Below are 18,001 nucleotides of genomic sequence, written 5' to 3'. Positions count from 1 at the left end.
GATCCGGGACTTTATCAGTGATAAATTGAAACATTAAGAATTATGGTGATGTAAATATTAAATTTGTGAAATATTATTCTTTAAACAGCTACAATATCTCAAACATTTACTAAAGGTATATTATAATAGACGTTAAAAATACATTTTTTATTTTAATATAAAATATTATGTAACTTATCAAAATACCCAAAGTCAGAGTGTATCCACACTGGTGGGCCACCCTCCTCACGTCATTTCATGTTATGTTCCTTAGACTCTTTGAACATATTTTTTAAGTGACTTGCCCTCAAGGTTTATCTTAAAAATATTATTTTTGACAGTTATAATGAACCTAATTACAATTGTATTAACATATAGTTTAACAATAGATGAACTACACATAACTAATTATCTTGAAAGAAATATTATATAGACTGGTGTAAATTAAATCAAATGTGTATATTTTAAAAGGATCTTGGAACTACATTTGTTAGGACTTTTTCAGCCAGCTCGTCTTCTCTCGTCTTCTAACAAGCTGAGAGAATAGTCAAGCGACCAATTTTGGCCGCACCTTCTTCAGTTGCGTTGGCGGCACGTAAGTGGATGTACTCGTCTGATCGTAACTTCCACTGATAGAAATGAACGAAATTGAGACGCTCCGTTTTGAACTTGACGTACATATCGAAGCACTACCGTTGAACATTCAAAAAAAAAATAATAATCTGTACTATAAAAGCGTAATATAAATCTTTGTCATGGGTTGCCGAAACGGCTTGACAGATCTGGATGATTCTTTTTTTGTAGTGTTTGCAACTACTAGGACAAGGTTTTTTTGAAAGCACATTTTAGGAAAATCCACCGGGAAAGTAGAAAATCTGGATGTCAAATATAAATCAGTGGTGCTATCTGTCCAGGAAAAAAATAAACTAAATAATAATATAATTTTGTTTATTGTAAGGTTGCTAATGGTTATGATTTTAGTTGTTAATTTTAAGAATTTTATTAAAATAAAAAGAGGAAATTAAACCTTGGGCGCTCCACAAATAGTACCAAGAGGATGCGCTTATCTAGGAACAATATAGTTGAAGATGAAATTAAATACATGTTTTTGCAGCGATGCCAACGAGGGGTTATTAATCTGGACTCAGCTAAAGCCTAAGAAATAAGAAAATAAGGCTAAGTATTAAGGTTTTGATTGGAGATATGATCATTGTTTGTCCATTTTCTTCTGCGCTGAAATTCAAATCAGAAACTTCTTCAATGTGTTACCCTTATCTATACTAAAGCATGTCCCGATTTTTTGTAATGCATACAAATCCACAACGTATCGTCACCAAATTTTTTACTGTTTTATCTGACAGTCTGCTGAAGATTTTAGAACCACTTTTGTTAATAAAAAATAAGTACTTATAAAGTTCTTGAAAAATAAAAACAAAGCTAATCTACTTATGTAAAATTGCATGGGGTATTTCGGGTATTCCCGTTACCGATCGCGTTAGTGTCTATAGAACATTTGAGTTTCAATCTACCTGCAACCTGACTTTTTTCTTTTGTGTGTGTTTTATCGCCGTTAAATTCTTGACTACCTATGACTTGATAATTTGGAATCCTTATTTCCGAATTAAAATAAAATTAGTTGTACGAGTGCAGATTCACTTCTTACTAAAAATTGATCATCCTTAATTTTTTTATCTACCAGTCATGAATACGCTAAATCTTTGTTCTCTCTAGGAGAGGCGTCTAAGGGCTGATCACAATTTTTTATTAAAATTAATTCAGAGTAATACCAATGCACCACATCTCCTTGAGCATGGCTTTGGCTTATCATAGAGTTTCAGCCGTCCATACTAGATCCCCTGACACCTTTCACATCATAACTTTCCATTCTAACTTTTTATCGAATGATCCTTTTGTTAGAAGCATCCGTAGCTTAAATGATAATGATGTTGATATGAAGGACATATATTGCTATAATTTGAATGTGATTTGTTTAATTTTAAATGTATTAACATTTTTTTTGTCTATTACACTTATGTCATTATGATATTATAATAATTACCTTTATATGTATTATTTCATACTATTTATATGTAAAAGCTGATTGGCGTTTGTATAATAAATAATAAATTATATAAAATTTAAATCTTAAAGTAATATAAGTACAAATAATATGTAATAAAATATTAATACGAGTTTGTATTTATTAAATCTCTTAGAAAATCCATACGAAAATGTCATTATATCATATAATTTAAGTAAGAACATTATTATAGAATACATGTACCTATTTAACTTCAATCGATTAATTAAATTAATTATGCTTTACTAATAAACATTAATACAGATCACATTTCTACAAATTTCAATACAGAAACAAAGCCAGTTTTTAATTTTCACTTTGCAGCCAAAAAAAATGTTTTACAATCGTCTGAGTTATCACGTGTTGCTTTGAAGACTTAAACAATATTTATAATTTACACTTTTTTATTTTATGTTGTAGGTTTTTTCAATTATACTGAGAGTGGCAAAAAAAAAATTATGAGTATGTTAATTATATTGTATTATGTAGACTGTGATGATTAGGGATAGATTAAAAAAAATCTTTTTGCTGTCGTTACAGAAAACTTGATGTCATGGCCAGGTAGATAATTTTTACATAATTTTTCCAAAGTAAAAATTTGAAAAATGTATTCATAACATAAAATTAATAGGCAGTTATTTTTCTGGATCTGTGATTTAATAATATTGATTAAAAATCATAATGATTTTTTTCTAAATTAAAATTCATTTAAGTCAAATAATATAATAAATGAGTAATAAATAAGTAATAAATGATAAATACTTAATACTACCTACATAGTTTTACATTTTAATAAATTCATTTTTCCCTACATATTTACACAATTTGAATAATATAGGAATACGATTATATTTGTAAACTAAATATACATAATTTTCTAATTTTGTGACAATTTCATGTTTCCTATAGTATACGTCCACAAATTAATATATTTAAAGAAATTTAATTTATGGTCGACATAAGTTAGATTATTGAGTTTTATCACCTAGAAAAACGATTGTCAATATTAGTCCACGGTAATAATAATTTTAAATAATTATCCATAAACATGCGTTCAGGACGCGGTTCAGGACGGGATAGTACCATTGGGAGTGGCAGTTAAAGATAAAATGCACAGTGTATTAAATACAAATACTGATTTAAACCACCTACATTCAATCGGAGATATCCATTGCGGAATAAATGGGATATTTTTCATGACAGATCTCACCCGTTTGAACATCGAACATATGATATTTCCACCCCTGTGTTTTCCTTTTTTTATTTAATATATTTACATAATTTGGTTCTTTTAATATATGATAATCCTTGCTTTATTCATAACTAATACCTATTTTAAATATATTGTATATATTGAAATATATTGTCGTTCACCTAAAGTTAAAATATATTATAATTCAAATTATTAAAAAATTTAACAATATTCTTTGTTATAGAATATAAAACACGCTACTTCATTAAGGTGTATGAAGAGTTACAACGCCAGGATAAATGTTTGTATAATTGTGCAAACTTATAATTAATAATTATATTTATTTATTTTCAATTAATAACTAAAATAATGATAAATTATTAAATTCTTAATTTTTATCCGTTTCTATTTTCAGTGCATACAACCTCCCAAATATACGAATTGCCTCACATCTTTAGGATATTTTATATTATACTTATATTGTTAATATATATACATTTTAACTACAAAATCATTTTAGAAGCTTGTGGTTTTACAATGGTATTTATTTATTTATTTTTTTTTACCCTGGATACAAAATTTCTACCAAAAGAAGTGCTTTCATTTCAACATATAGTATCTTATATTTTAGCAAATTGAATCAAGATGGAACTTTAAAGAGGTTCTTTTTCAAATTACTCAATAGTAATTTAAAGCCACAGAAAATCCACCAACAAATTACGAAAAATCACTAAAAACATAATTTTAATTTCTAACGCTTTGTTCATCACCATAGAAACGAATAAAAATAATAATATTATAATATTAGTTCAACTTAAAGGCTATAGGTAATAAATAATAACAATATAAAATATCCAGACTGACAAGAATCTCCGCCAAGAATCATTTTTCTTATACAAAGATATCATATCATTGAATTCAAGTTTTATACAATCCATTATAAATTGACCCACGTGTAACCTACAGTACAACAGAGTGACATCCACTTACCCACTTTTTAAATTTTAAGTTTAATAAATTTTGTCAAAATTAAAACTTTAAATATTTAAAAAAAATTTGCTTATATGTTTTTAATATATTTCAACTGCTATTGTAAAAATATATTAGGAGCTGTGTATTATATTTTCACGATTTTTGATCAAACAAATAAAAATGTATTGATATATCATATATATTAAATAAAAAAAAATTCAATATAAGAAAATCGATACACGGGAAATCAAATGAATCCAATGATGTTAAAATTTGAACTTCAGACTCTCATAAAAATTTAATTTGATTTTCCGGTAAACATTTTTTTTTTTTTGATAAAGGTCGACAAACTTATGAGGAATCTTTTATTAAATTATCAATTATTAGATAGTTAGAAAAAAAATTGTATGAATATCTAACTCAAAATAATTTGCACATTTTCATGATTTTTACGTAATATATCAAAATTTGAACTAAATTCTAATAATAAAAATTGAGACTTTTTTTTAAATATTTTTCAACTGCCATTGTAAGAATATATTAGGAGCCTCGTATTAAATTTCAAGCTTGTTGACTCAATGAATACAATTAATAATTTAGAAAAGTCAAAGACTCTTAACAGCCGTAATAACTAATATGTTGTTTTCTGTAGGTCGGTAAAAAAAGACAATGTGGGGGATATAACCCCTAACTTCCAGATAAAAAAGTACCAAAGATATTCTAAGAATATGATGTTACGTCCAAGGTTCATTGTCACTTTTTTCTAATTTTTAAACTAATTCAGTTATATAAAAACCTTGCAAATAGCTTAATAATGATTTGATTAATTTAATTTGACGCAAAAAAAAAAATTTTTTTATTAAAATTATTATTGTTTGTAGCTAAGGAATACTGGACTAAAACAAAGTGGTGTATGAAATATTACAATCAAAAAAAAATATTACAAACTTTGTCCGGGCAATCTCGTACAACGCCCTACCAATGTATGAACAAATTGAGTATTAAAATGGTATTATTGCGTTGCCCAAAATGTTCGGCCATTGCATAACAATTCCTGATTTCCTACATGGCCCATAACATATACACCAAGTCTGATACTTACATTTATTTATTTAATAGCAACAATGAATAAACATTATTCAGCTTAGCTTAACGGACGGGAGTCCTTTACAAAGTATAACCAAAAGGAAAACGAATAACATATAATTGAATAGTTAAACAGGCGAACTTAAAAGAGTTTATTTTTCAATACATAATATTATATCATATTATTAAGTATACTATATTAGTTTTATAAATTGATCTATTTATTTTGAACTGTTTAGTGAAGTTAATGAACCACTACTTACTTAATTCTATACGGGAGGCAACTAGTCTGAAAATTCTCGAGAGGCCACCCGTATATAATTATGAGCTACCTGGTCATCGGAGACAACTTGTGTAAATTAACCTTTTTATTTGCGAAAAGGATGGGAGGCAATTCGCATATTTTGGGAGGCAACTAGTATGCACTGAAAAAAGAAACTGCCGATAATACGAACCGATCCGTAATTTGAACGACAAAGTGAACACATAGAATATTGCGCATTTGCGCGAACACAATAATTATTTCAAACATTATAGGTAATATAGATAATATTTCATTATCTTAAAATAAAATCCCTACCTATTCGAAATCCAATGATTTTAATAATGTCACGACGTCGCGTAGTCCGTCTTACTACTGTAATATAATGTAATACCATCGGTGTAGATGCAAAAAAATTGGTCGACTTTTGTAACTCAAAGTTCCATAATAGTTGTGTATGTGTTTATAAATTAAGTATAATTTAATGCTACCTTAGTGACTAAGAATCTAAGATGACTTTTTAGTAACAGTGAATTAATAGTTAAATTAAAATTATTAAAATAACTATTATTTAATTATAAATAATATTCATCTTGTTCATGTCAAACCACTTTTAGATAAAAACATGAATTCTTCAGTAGGAGATACCACACATTGGTAGTTGTAATATAGTATCTATTTTATGGTATCTTAATAAATTTATTCTGCATGTAATACTTTGAAGGCCTTTTACATGATAATGTTTCAGTTACTGCTTTTCTTTTTAAAGAGTTACTAATTTCTTGCCTATTAAGTACTTGTTCAGATAATGCTACATGATTATTATGGTTCAACTTACTTTCGTCAAAGATTACTTTTATATAAGCCTTACATATTTTTGAAGTACAGTTTCACCGTTCTTAGATGAAGGGTAACATTTTTTGAAAACAAAATTTAAAGCATTTAATTATTTTAACACATTTGCCCTTTTCACTAATCATGTTTCGCACTTCACATTGATCCATTCTAAAAACTTTTTTAAAAGAATATTTATAAAAATAATATCGTACAAGCAGAACGAGTGTTGAAAATCAACTAAACGTTACTCGATCACGTATATTATTTACATTAGTCTGACTCAGGTCTGGTTTGCATTATATTATGTACAGTGATGTATTTTTTTAATGTGCTTGATATGTAAACGTGTGGCGGCTTCGCCCCCCTCCCCCCAACTCTAATATATACTACGTTATTACCAATAATATATTTAGAATTACATACACTTTACTACTACCTTACCGCAATTGAGCCTCTATAGTTTACAATCATACTCCTAAAATATATGATTATACATTTAAATTTTTTATGATTACCTATGTTAATTTCTTAACCCCCCTATCACTGAAACTCGTTATACGCCCCACTACACCACTGATTATGTATATCTTATCATTACACAAAAAAGTATATCATCTTAATGTACAGCAAGGGCGTCCACCAATCAAAACCTAGGGGGTTGACAATATCTTAAAAAAATAACTAAGAACCAACCAAATTGATTTTATTTAATAACAGAAGATAACAACAAAGAAATACACAACATAGATTAACGATGTACCTTATGTAATATGTCATGTATTATAATATTATCAGAAAAAATATTTTATTATTTATAATAACAACAAATTACGAATCATTTTGCATTTGTCTAGGATGGTGACATGCCACCTTCTTACACCTCCTAATGGAGGCCCTTGATGTTTATGTGTATTATAGATAATAATATTATAATCGTATCAAATATCAAATATAACAAAAGTCATTAATTACGACCATTAAATTACAAACTTATTTTGATACATAATGTTTGAACATGTTTGGTACCACTTATACATTTACTAGATTGCTACCTACCCGTTAGGAGGTAGCTAGTATAGTTGTAATAGGTATCTACTCTTTTCGTTCCCACACAATTTAGGGTGCGTTCGGAGGAGACTCGCATATAGTCGAATGGCAATTCATATAATTTATACCAGAAACTACCCTGAATATTGTAACAACATTTTCCTGTTTTAAAAAGTATTTTGAAACAAAAAAAAAAGAGGAAAGTAGGTAACACTACTTTTACTTTGAGTGTATCTCATCATTTAGTAAGTCAATGTAAAATATGTGTTTAATTTGAATTCGACAATGAATTATTTCATAACGAAAAACGACCCTTATATACAGTTACCTTTTTTCTGGGGCCAAAGACAGATTTTTACTATTGCACTATACATTACACCTAACATGTTTTAGTTTATTACTTTGTTCAATTCGCATTTGTACGGATACAAATCTTCTCATTGTGCTGGCATAAAACTAAACAATCAGTAATCATTTAAAAAAGTACCAAAGATATTCTAAGAATATGATATTACGTCCAAGGTTCATTGTCACTTCTTTCTAATTTTTAAACTAATTCAGTTATATAAAAACCTTGCAAATGGCTTAAAAATGATTTGATTAATTTAATTTGATGCAAAAAATAAAAAAATTTTCATTAAAATCATTATTATTTGTAGCTGAGGAATACTGGACTAAAACAAAGTGGTGCAGGAAATATTACAATCCGGAACCGATTCAAGATAGCACACCTGTAACCAATTGACCTCTTTTATAAGAAATAAAAAACTAGTTAGTTTTATAGAAATGTTATTTAATTTAATACGATCTTTCACTATATTTTAAAAATGTATAATATTTACAAAAACCAAGAAACTTATGCTATATACTAATATTATATTACAAGTGTGAATCAGTCCATTTAAATTATTATTTTATTTTATTTAAAATTGTTGTTTAGAATAGGTACACGTACATATTATAAAGTATGAAAATGTATTAACATTAATGTATAGGATAATAACTTTTATGAATTTACAAAAAATATACTGGTGTGTAACATATTAACATTACTAGTTGTCTTGCTAACTAATAAATGAATAGTTAAATTAACAAAATAAACAGAGTTTAGATAAAATAGTGTAAAAACGGTTATCCAGTTTACCAACTTAGCATGACGCTACAAGTAATCAATAAGAAAATAGTTCTTAACATTAATTTTAGGAATTATTAATTATTTATCGAAACATATGCCATGATTTAATGGGTGTTAGGTGAATGGGGCTAATACAAATATATATATATGTGCGTGTGTTAAGAGGACGCTACACGGGTGAAAATACCGTACAAAACATGGCAATTTTGTTCCAATAATAATAATACGGCTTGAAATTACTGAATGGTTTTAAAACAAAATACCTTAATTAAAAGTTGTAGAGGAGAGTTATATCGGGTGACGTATAAGACTCAATTTTTGATATTTTAATTTTTTATTTATTCACAAATAAAAAAGTGAAAAAAAGTGAAAACGCAAAACAATTTTATCGATTTTGAGAATGAAATATCGAAAATCGAGTCTTATACGTCACCCGATATAACTCTTCTCTACAACTTTTAATAAAGGTATTTTGCTCTTAAACCATTCTGTAAGCCGTATTATTGGAACAAAATTGGCATAATTTATAGAAAAAAATTTTAATTACGGCCGTCATGTGTTGCTTTCTTTTCTAGCGGCAGCGTTTGTCCCGTCCTAGATCTGACATCCAGGATCGCCCACCGCCGGCAGGTCAAAACCGGTCTGTTATCGGCGGTATGCGCTTCGCATGTCGTTGCATTATTTTTATATATACCTATTATGTTCATAATTAATATTGTTATTTACATGAAATGAAATAAAATCAAATCACTAAAATTATGTTGGATATATTACATGCCCGCGACCGTCCTTGCATTACCGTACAGCCCATGGCTGTGAGTAAAAACTTATATTTTTAGTTCCAAAAACACGGCTGACTCACTGGTTTTAGAGCAAAAAACCTCTTATAAAAGTTGAAGAGAAGAGTTGAATCTGTTAACGTAAAGGACTAGATTTTTGGTATTTAAATTAGATGAATGTTAATTTGGGTCTTATTTGGAAGTGTGCTTTAATTTAAGTCATCTTATGTAGCGAGAACTTAGTACCGATTTGGGGCACCTCCTTGTCTACTGTCGAAACCATATAGATACCAGAATAAGCCTAGAAATGCATTATAATTTCTTCGAAGCCTTCAGCCAAATCCTAGACAACACCAACAAAATCATCACATTTCTATAACCTATTGATATGTACAACTTAATTTAAAGAAACTATTGTGTTATTTATATGTAAAATTATTAATTTTACTATAATTTAGAGGTTATAAAAGCTATAATATGTGGCATATATAGTATTTGGGAGACTGATAAATGATGTGAGATTTTGGCCTATTAATATTACCTACCTATATTATATTAAAAATTATTAATTAGAAACTTATTATTACAATTTAAACATTTAAAGTTGTATAATATAAATAACATATATTTTATTAACAACTCACAAGTCTGGAATAACGATTGAGTTTTATCTTCAAATAAATTATTATGTTCAATCTAATTATGGATCAGCTTAATTCGGCGTAGGTTGTACCCAGCGGTGAATACACGTGACTAGTGACAGTAATGGTCCAATTACGTCTTATCAAATAACATTTTGACAATAAGTTACTGTAGGTAGTCATCAAAAGGTACAATCACTAGGGCTGACAATTATATGCCCTCAAGACCAATAATGTATGTATACCTACAGTTTTGCTAAAATATGCTCTACAAAAAAAAAACAATTATTAATCATAATATTTTAATTTAAATTAAATGACTTATATTTTTGTATATTATACTGAAAATATTGATTTATTAATATTGAATGATAAAATTGATTGATTTATTATGCACCGTATGAGTATAAACTAGAAGGATCTATGTCAATTGATATTGGTCAATTGATAGCGCGACAATAGATAGTTGGCAATAGATCGCGCGTAGTATAAACAATTGATAGTGTACGACAATTGGTGGTGTCATGATTTTTAATGTTTTTTTTTAATTTTTTTAATTCTTATTAAATATAAGACCTAATAAATAATTCTCAAATAATTTATCACAATAATTTAAATAATAATAATAATAATAGGTTTTCAGAAACAAACTTTAACAAAGTTCTCAATAATTAAAAATATAATATAATAGTGCCCAATAAAAAAATTAAACTTGCAGTTGAAAATTATGCGCAACCCCTCGTAAATAATCTTTTATACTTCTATTATTATAATCACTGCATATATTTTTAAGTTTTTTTGCTCGATCATTGTATTTTTTTTTTTGACGGTAGTTGATTTCCTGCAACTAATTGTTCAACTTTCAATCGATTGACACGTTCTTCTTTTTGTAGTGCAGTAATAAATTTCCATATAGATGGATGAATTGATGAATTCAACATTGATGACAAGCAGATGGACGGCGGCAGAGGTCCGACGAGGTCGACATGAATGTGTCCAAAACGTCGTTCGGGCGGCGTGAAAGGCGTGATCGGGGAAACGGTGTGTTTATGTACCTTAGTTCGTTGACACGGTTCGCAGCACCGGGTCCATCGTGTGATGTCTTTGTGCATGTCCGGCCAGCTATATCGAGATCTGATCAGACGTAGCGTGGCGCGGTTTCCGCCGTGCGCTAAACCATGTAGCGCGTTAAAAACTCGAAGGCGGTGTACGGACGGTACGAACAAACGCGCATTGCCGGTCGTATAATCCGCGTAGATTACGGCATTACGCCGTCGACTGATACGCGCGGTTGCAAGCGTAGTGAGCTCGTCGCGATACCACTGATAAGCTGTTGCAGCTGCGGGTCGGCGGCTTGATCAGCGGCCCACTGTTGCATCGTCGGAAGGTCAGCTGTTTCGGCGATCTCGATCCGTGATAGCGCGTCTGGCACGACGTTATCAGTACCTTGAATGTGTACGACGTCGTGTACAGGGCCGTAGCAACCGAATATTGCGCCCGGGGCGAAACTTCAAAATGCGCCCTTAAGTATTTTAATTTATAAAAAAACTAAACACTGTGTATTATTTATAAATGCAATATAAATAATGATTTTGCCTTATAATTATGTAAGCGTATGTTAACTTTATTTAAATCAATAACTTATTAAAATATAAATATACATAATTATTATAAGAACATTGATGTAACATAATAAATAATAATATTATTTTTACTTATAAGTAACATTTAAATTGCAATTTTTCTAGCTTTTTTCCCAGCAAAGTCTTCAATAAGTTTGTTTATATCTAAAGTATTTACCACTGTATGTTCAATAGATAAAATAGCCATATCAGATATTCGATCTTGTCCCATAGTCGACCTCAAATAGTTTTTTATGAGCTTTAACTTACTGAATGATCTTTCACACGTCGCCACAGTTATCGGCAAAGTCAAAAATATGCGTAAAGCTATTTCGACATTTGGATATTCAGCACGCAAAGAATATGTTGTAATTAATTGTAGTAGGGCTAAAGGTGTTGCGGCTCTTAAGTCAGGTAAAAGAGAAAATGCTTGAGACTTAAAATCTTTTATTTCAGAGATAAAATCGGAAGAATTTAGATCGGTTTTATACTTCAGAGATAAGTCAGCTGCACATTTTTGTATATAGTCCATAGAGTGGTTCGTCAAGCTACTACCATACAAAAATCCAAAATTTTCATTAATTTCTGACATATTTTCGAATCGATTGCTTAACTCTGTAAGAATTCGATCATAAACTTCAAAAATATCTTTTTTAAATTCATTCTGTTGAGATAAAACTTGCACATTATCTTCAATTATCTCGAAATCTAATTTTTTCACTTTCCTCTTTCGCTTATCAGAAAAATTTGCTTTAATACCGAGATCATTTGCAATCACTTTACTGAATTCAATTGTTTTTTCAATTCCTTCATTTCGCATTGTTTGTACTGATAAGATTAAACCTTTAACCATTTTGGTTGCGCTATCAATCGTTAAACTTTTCTTTTGTAAAGCTAAATTAACGCGATTAATTGTTGTTAATATTTCATTCCATAAATCCAGTAGGCAAAAAAAATTAAAATCAAGATGTTTCAAAAGATTTGTTGCTCCGAGAATTACCTCTTTAGGTAACTTTGGGTTTTCTGACATTTCTTTTAGAACATTATATACATTTTTTAAATTACGTTTAAGTGCTGATACAGAATCTTGTTTTGCAGACCACCGCGTGGCACTAGTACATTTTAATGAAATATTAATACATTTCATTAAAGTTGTCCATCTGCTTGTTGAGGATGAAAAAAAGATAAAAATTTGTTGGACTGTGTCAAAGAACGTTATCATACGTACACATACTTTAGCGGCATCATCGCCAACTAAATTCAAGCTATGAGCATTACATGGTACATATACAGCTAAATTATTAATTTGCATAATACGTGTTTTTACACCTTTATACTTTCCAGACATGTTGGAAGCATTGTCATAACTCTGTCCTCTACAATTGCTTAGTTTTAAATCATCTTTATTTAATTTTTCTATGATTTCTAAAGATAATCCTTCGCCAGTTTTTTCGTGACTTTCCATAAAGTCTATAAAAGTTTCTTCAACTGAAACAGTGCCGTTAGAAATGTACACGTATCTTAAAACCTGGGACATTTGCTCTTTGTGAGACACATCAGGTGTACAATCAAACATAACTGAATAATATTTTGATTCTTTAACACGATTTAACAGTTTTTCCCTAGTTGATTTTCCAAGTAGTGAAATTATTTCGTTTTGAATTTGAGGAGAAAAATAGCTGATAACATTATTCTTAGCGTTTACTTCTTCAATATGCTTTGCCAAAATTGGATTATAATGACTTAACAATTCAAGTGTACTCAAAAATATACCACAATTAGGTTTTCCAATTCGTTCATCAGTACCTCTAAGAGCGAGATTATTTTTCGCACAAAATAAAATAACGTCAAACAAAATTTTTAAAATAGCTTTCCACTTTTCTTTTTCAGATTTTATTGCATTCTGTAAAGTGCAATCAATGGTCTTGCCACCATGAAGTCTTTTTTCAAATTCCTTCCATTTAAATACACTCTCTTTGTGTGAAGGACTTTTCTCGTGATCCGAAATTTTCGGATTTAATTTTTTCCAATTGTTGAATCCCAAAGAAATGCTTGAAAAATATTGAGTATTTTCAATAGAAAAAATAACACATGGAAAACAAAACAATACATTTTTTTGTTTACTATAAAGTAACCAAGCACGTCTTACTTCTTCTCCATTTGGTAAAGTCCTGAAAAGCCATTTTTCATGAAAATGTCTACTAGTTTCATCAAGTGGAAAATTGTAGTTTTTGTAAGTTTCTAACTTTGGACCGTGTTCTACTATGAATTTACGAAATTTATCATTAATTAATGGCCAAGTAACTGGATCTTCGAAATCAAAATTTTCTGACAATTTAATTTCACATGGTGATTCTAGGAGTGAAATAAGAGGAGTAGGTTCAGGTTGTGATATTGCATCAGATAAAAATTGAATGTCATTATTACCATCGGTTTGTTTAGTGGCGGGATTTAAAAATATAACTTCAGAAGTTTTGTTTTGAACTTCAACTTCCAAATCTAAATTTTTTTTTTGTTTTGGGTCTTTGATATTATGAGGATAGTCCACAAGTGTTTGAAGTTTTTCTACTTGATTTTCTTCTAGTTCTACTAATTTAGAAGAGATAGGTAAAGAAATATGATTATCTGGGTCTAAGTGGTTTAATGGTAGATCTACTTTAGGTTTAGATAGCCAGGTATCATTGTTTTTGAAAGTGATTCTTGAGTTTCTTTTTTTTTTTCTCTTAATTTTTTGAAAGCTGCACCGGATAATTTTGGAGCCATATTTAAATGTTTTTGGACCCTTTTTTAAAAATTACACAGCTATTAATATTTAAAAGTAACAATTTCTTAATTATGAAGGCTTAACAAATTGTTGTGAAAAAAAAGTAGCTATAACCCGGGCAAGTAGACGAATCTAAAGTTTGAAGTATTCTCAAATGATTAATTATTATCGCTCAAGTCCAAATTCTACACCAATTTGTAATTTAACTTGTGGAAAAGTTGTAAAAAAAATATCAGTGTCAAAATTTGTTTTTAAACCAATTTTTTTTTAAGTAAAAAAAACAAAATTCGTCATCTTACCCATGTGCTGGAGTAAGTTGACATTTCCCCGGGGTAAGATGATATACATATATAAATAAAACAAATTTAATATTTTATATAATAATATTTTAACAACTTATATTATTAAATGTATTAACATAATTTTGAAATTTGTACCCGTCGGGAGCATACAGTTTTAGTACGCGCGCCCAGTGACCGAAATACTTCGTAACGCACTAACGCTACTTACACACCGATCGACCTGTTAATTATTGGGTATGGTGTCGATGTGTAATGGTGTATATACTAAATATCTCGAATAAACTGTATGGAAAAAGTTCACAGCAACAAATAGATAATACAGAAAACAATAGATTACGGCCCTTTTACCAATACCATAAATAAATAATAAATATACAGCTATTTGAGCTGTTGAGAAAAAGTAATAATAAATAAATGTATTAAATAAACTCACAATTTGGCTATGCCTGCTGGCCACCTGCTGCTAATATAAAATATTAAAATATAATTAACAGTGATCTACTGCGGACACGATATTATAATTAATAATTTGTAAAAAATATTACGTTTAACACGGGAAATAGCGCCCAACAAAGATAATATTACAAAAAAAGTACGTAAACGAGACGATTTGACGACGAATAATAAATAAATACTGGCAATTGGCGCGCTCGCGCATATCGCATATGATTAAAAATAATAATAAATACAAAACTTGTAAACATTGCGACGGACGCATCGATTCGCAATCACGTAATCACGTGACATAATCATAACAATATTAATAATAAATAATAATAGATATATTATAAGATGTATAAGAAATAAGAATAGATGAAATGCTCGGCGACAACGCAAACATAATTGGTAATTCCACATTTCCATAAAATAGTAATTATTTTTAATCAATTATTAAGAATTATTTCTTAAGTGTAAGGTCTTCGGTCTTCCTGTACATTGATAGATTGTATTTACTAACTATTATTGGTTTTATACTTTTATATAAAATATATAATAATTATTAGATATTATTTTCAACTATGCTTCAATTAATATACCTCAAGGACGTTGAAGTTTTTGTAAATAAAATATACAACACTGACCGCTGTAATTTTTAACATAAAATTAAAATTTATAATTTTTGCGCCCTCCCGAGAAAATGCAAATTTTTTCATTTTTTGCGCCCTCCCAGGAATTGCGCCCGGTGCGTAGGCACCTCTTGCCCCCCCCCCCCCCCTTGCTACGGCCCTGGTCGTGTATGTGCTGCGACAGGAACGAAATTTGACGCACTTGCCGGTCGATCGTTTTTTCGGGACTTGAGCGTGAACATGTACGTAAGCGGCTTGTGATCCGTACGTAACGTTGTTTTGCGTCCCTCGATCATGTGGATGAAGTGACGTGTGCCCAAAAAGGCAGCGAGCAGTTCCCGGTCGTACGTACTGTATCTCTGTTCGGTGGGTGAGAGCTTTTTTGAGAAAAAACCGAGGGGCTGCCACTGGTTGTTGACGTGTTGTTCAAGAACGGCGCCCACTGCCACGTTAGATGCGTCGGTGTTGAGACGTAGGGGGGCGTTCTATTCAAGATGCGCGAGTTTCGCGGTGTCGGCGAGGGCTTGACGACACGCATTGAACGCGGCTCGGGTGTCGGCGGTCCATCGCAAAGGTCCATCGCGACTTTTGATTTGCGACACGAGGCTATTCAGGGGGGCTTGTATTTTTGGCGGCTTTCGGGATGAATCGGTGGTAAAAATTTATCGAACCCAAAAATCGTTGGAGCTCTTTTTTTGTGTTCGGTTGGGTCCACTCGTGTATCGCGGTAACGCGTTCGGCGTTCGGTCGGCAAGCGTCTTTGTCGATAACGTGTCTGAGAAATGACATAGTGTCGGTCGCAAAAACGCACTTCGCCGGACTGATTGCGATACCGTATTTTTGAAAAAGTTCGAGAACGGTACGGACGTGCTTGGTGTGTTCGGCCTCATCGCGTGAGGCGATTAACACGTCGTCGATATACGCGAACACGAAATCCAGTCCGCGCAGTATATCGTTGATAACGCGTTGAAACGTTTGCGGAGCGTTGCGAAGTCCAAAACACATGACGGGAATCTCAAACAAACCGAACGGTGTCGTGACCCCGGTCTTGTGTACGTCGTTCGGGGCGATAGGAACTTGGTGATATGCCCGCACCAGATCGAGCTTTGTGAAAACAGTTTTCCCGGCGAGGTTTGCCGTGAAGTCGTGTAGGTGTGGCAACGGGTATCGGTCAGCGACTGTAACGGCGTTGAGTCGGCGATAGTCACCACAGGGTCGGAACGTACCATCTTTTTTAGGCACCAGTAAGAGTGGACTGGCCCATGAACTCGATGACGGCCTGCAGATGCCTTTCTGCAGCATGAAGTCGAACTCTTGACGTGCGATTCGTAGTCGGTCGGGCGGTAGTCGGCGTGGTCGGGCGAACAAAGCCGGACCAGTGGTATGTAATTCGTGAACTACATCGTGTAAAAACTTGCTCGGTACGGGCGATTCACGGGTGACTTCGGGGTAGTCAAGAAGCACGGCGGTCCACTTAGACGGTCGGGCGACGGCACAAATCGCGGTACGGGGCGAAACAGTAGCAGGCGTGATCTTTACTGAACTATTTACTGCGAGATCGACAAGGCGGTATCTGCGTATATCAATGAGCAAACCGTAGTAGTGTAGGAAATCGGCTCCGATAATAGGTCGGGAGACGTCAGCCATTTCGAAAGTCCAGGTAAACAGTCGTTTGAAACCGAGATCGAGATGCAGTTGTTTTGGTCCGTAGGTCTTGATTTGTGAGCCATTTGCGGCGACGAGTCTTATTTCGTTGCTCGTTGAGTTGTGGACGATGTTCTGTTGTAGGTTGGGGGGTCGCGGTAACACCGAAATTTCCGCGCCGGAGTCAATTAAAAATCGACATCCGGTGCGAGTGTCGTTGACGAAGAGTCGGTGTTGGTGTCGCGCGGCGAGGTGTTGATGAAGCACCACCGCCTCACGGATTTTTCCGTGTGGCCGGCACATATGTGCACGGGTCGCGGCATTTTCGGTCGTCTGCGCCGTATCGATCGTGGTAGAAACACCAGCCCGCTGTTATGGTGCTCTGTGGCGGATGCGATAGCGAGCGGGAGCGATCACGTTGCTGGCGCGAGGAACGGTCGTTGGTCGAGCGGGACAGCGCGGCGGCTTGCGACGTCGCAAGAGACGCGACCTGGGCGGTAAGAGCGTGGACGGCTTTTTCGAGAGCAAGGAAGCGTGTGTCCTGATTGGACGAGCTCGTCGGCGTGGATCGTTGAGGTGTCGGCATGTGTTC

The 18,001-nt window shown here is 32.2% G+C and overlaps 1 protein-coding gene and 1 long non-coding RNA gene across 2 annotated transcripts; one reads left to right on the top strand and one right to left on the bottom strand.

Moving 5' to 3' along the window:
- Window positions 1-88: 88 nt before the first annotated feature.
- LOC132936459 (uncharacterized) lies at window positions 89-8,502 on the top strand. Its single transcript, XR_009663466.1, has 6 exons — window positions 89-115; window positions 2,196-2,234; window positions 2,480-2,521; window positions 2,600-2,620; window positions 3,496-3,552; window positions 8,115-8,502. It is a non-coding gene; the product is annotated as an uncharacterized LOC132936459 (long non-coding RNA).
- Window positions 8,503-11,738: 3,236 nt separating this feature from the next.
- LOC132943716 (zinc finger MYM-type protein 1-like) lies at window positions 11,739-16,345 on the bottom strand. The gene is made up of 3 exons (XM_061012780.1): window positions 16,118-16,345; window positions 13,768-14,414; window positions 11,739-13,683 (listed from the first exon to the last, which is right to left on the bottom strand). Exons 1-3 carry the CDS (start codon window positions 16,343-16,345, stop codon window positions 11,739-11,741), a joined length of 2,820 nt encoding a protein of 939 aa, XP_060868763.1.
- Between the last annotated feature and the right edge of the window lie 1,656 nt (window positions 16,346-18,001).

The sequence above is a fragment of the Metopolophium dirhodum genome, chromosome 1 (assembly GCF_019925205.1).
Source record: "Metopolophium dirhodum isolate CAU chromosome 1, ASM1992520v1, whole genome shotgun sequence".
Classification (NCBI taxonomy): Eukaryota; Metazoa; Arthropoda; class Insecta; order Hemiptera; family Aphididae; genus Metopolophium; species Metopolophium dirhodum.
This window is presented reverse-complemented; position numbering and strand designations above follow the sequence as displayed.

Coding starts and splice junctions, on each gene's coding strand:
- LOC132943716 (XM_061012780.1), bottom strand. CDS start 16,345: ATGGACCTTTGCGATGGACCGCCGACACCCGAGCCGCGTTCAATGCGT. Junction 14,415..16,117: donor ACCCACCGAACAGAGATACA/GTACGTACGACC, acceptor TTTTTAAAAAAG/GGTCCAAAAACATTTAAATA. Junction 13,684..13,767: donor GAAGAAGTAAGACGTGCTTG/GTTACTTTATAG, acceptor ATATTTTTCAAG/CATTTCTTTGGGATTCAACA.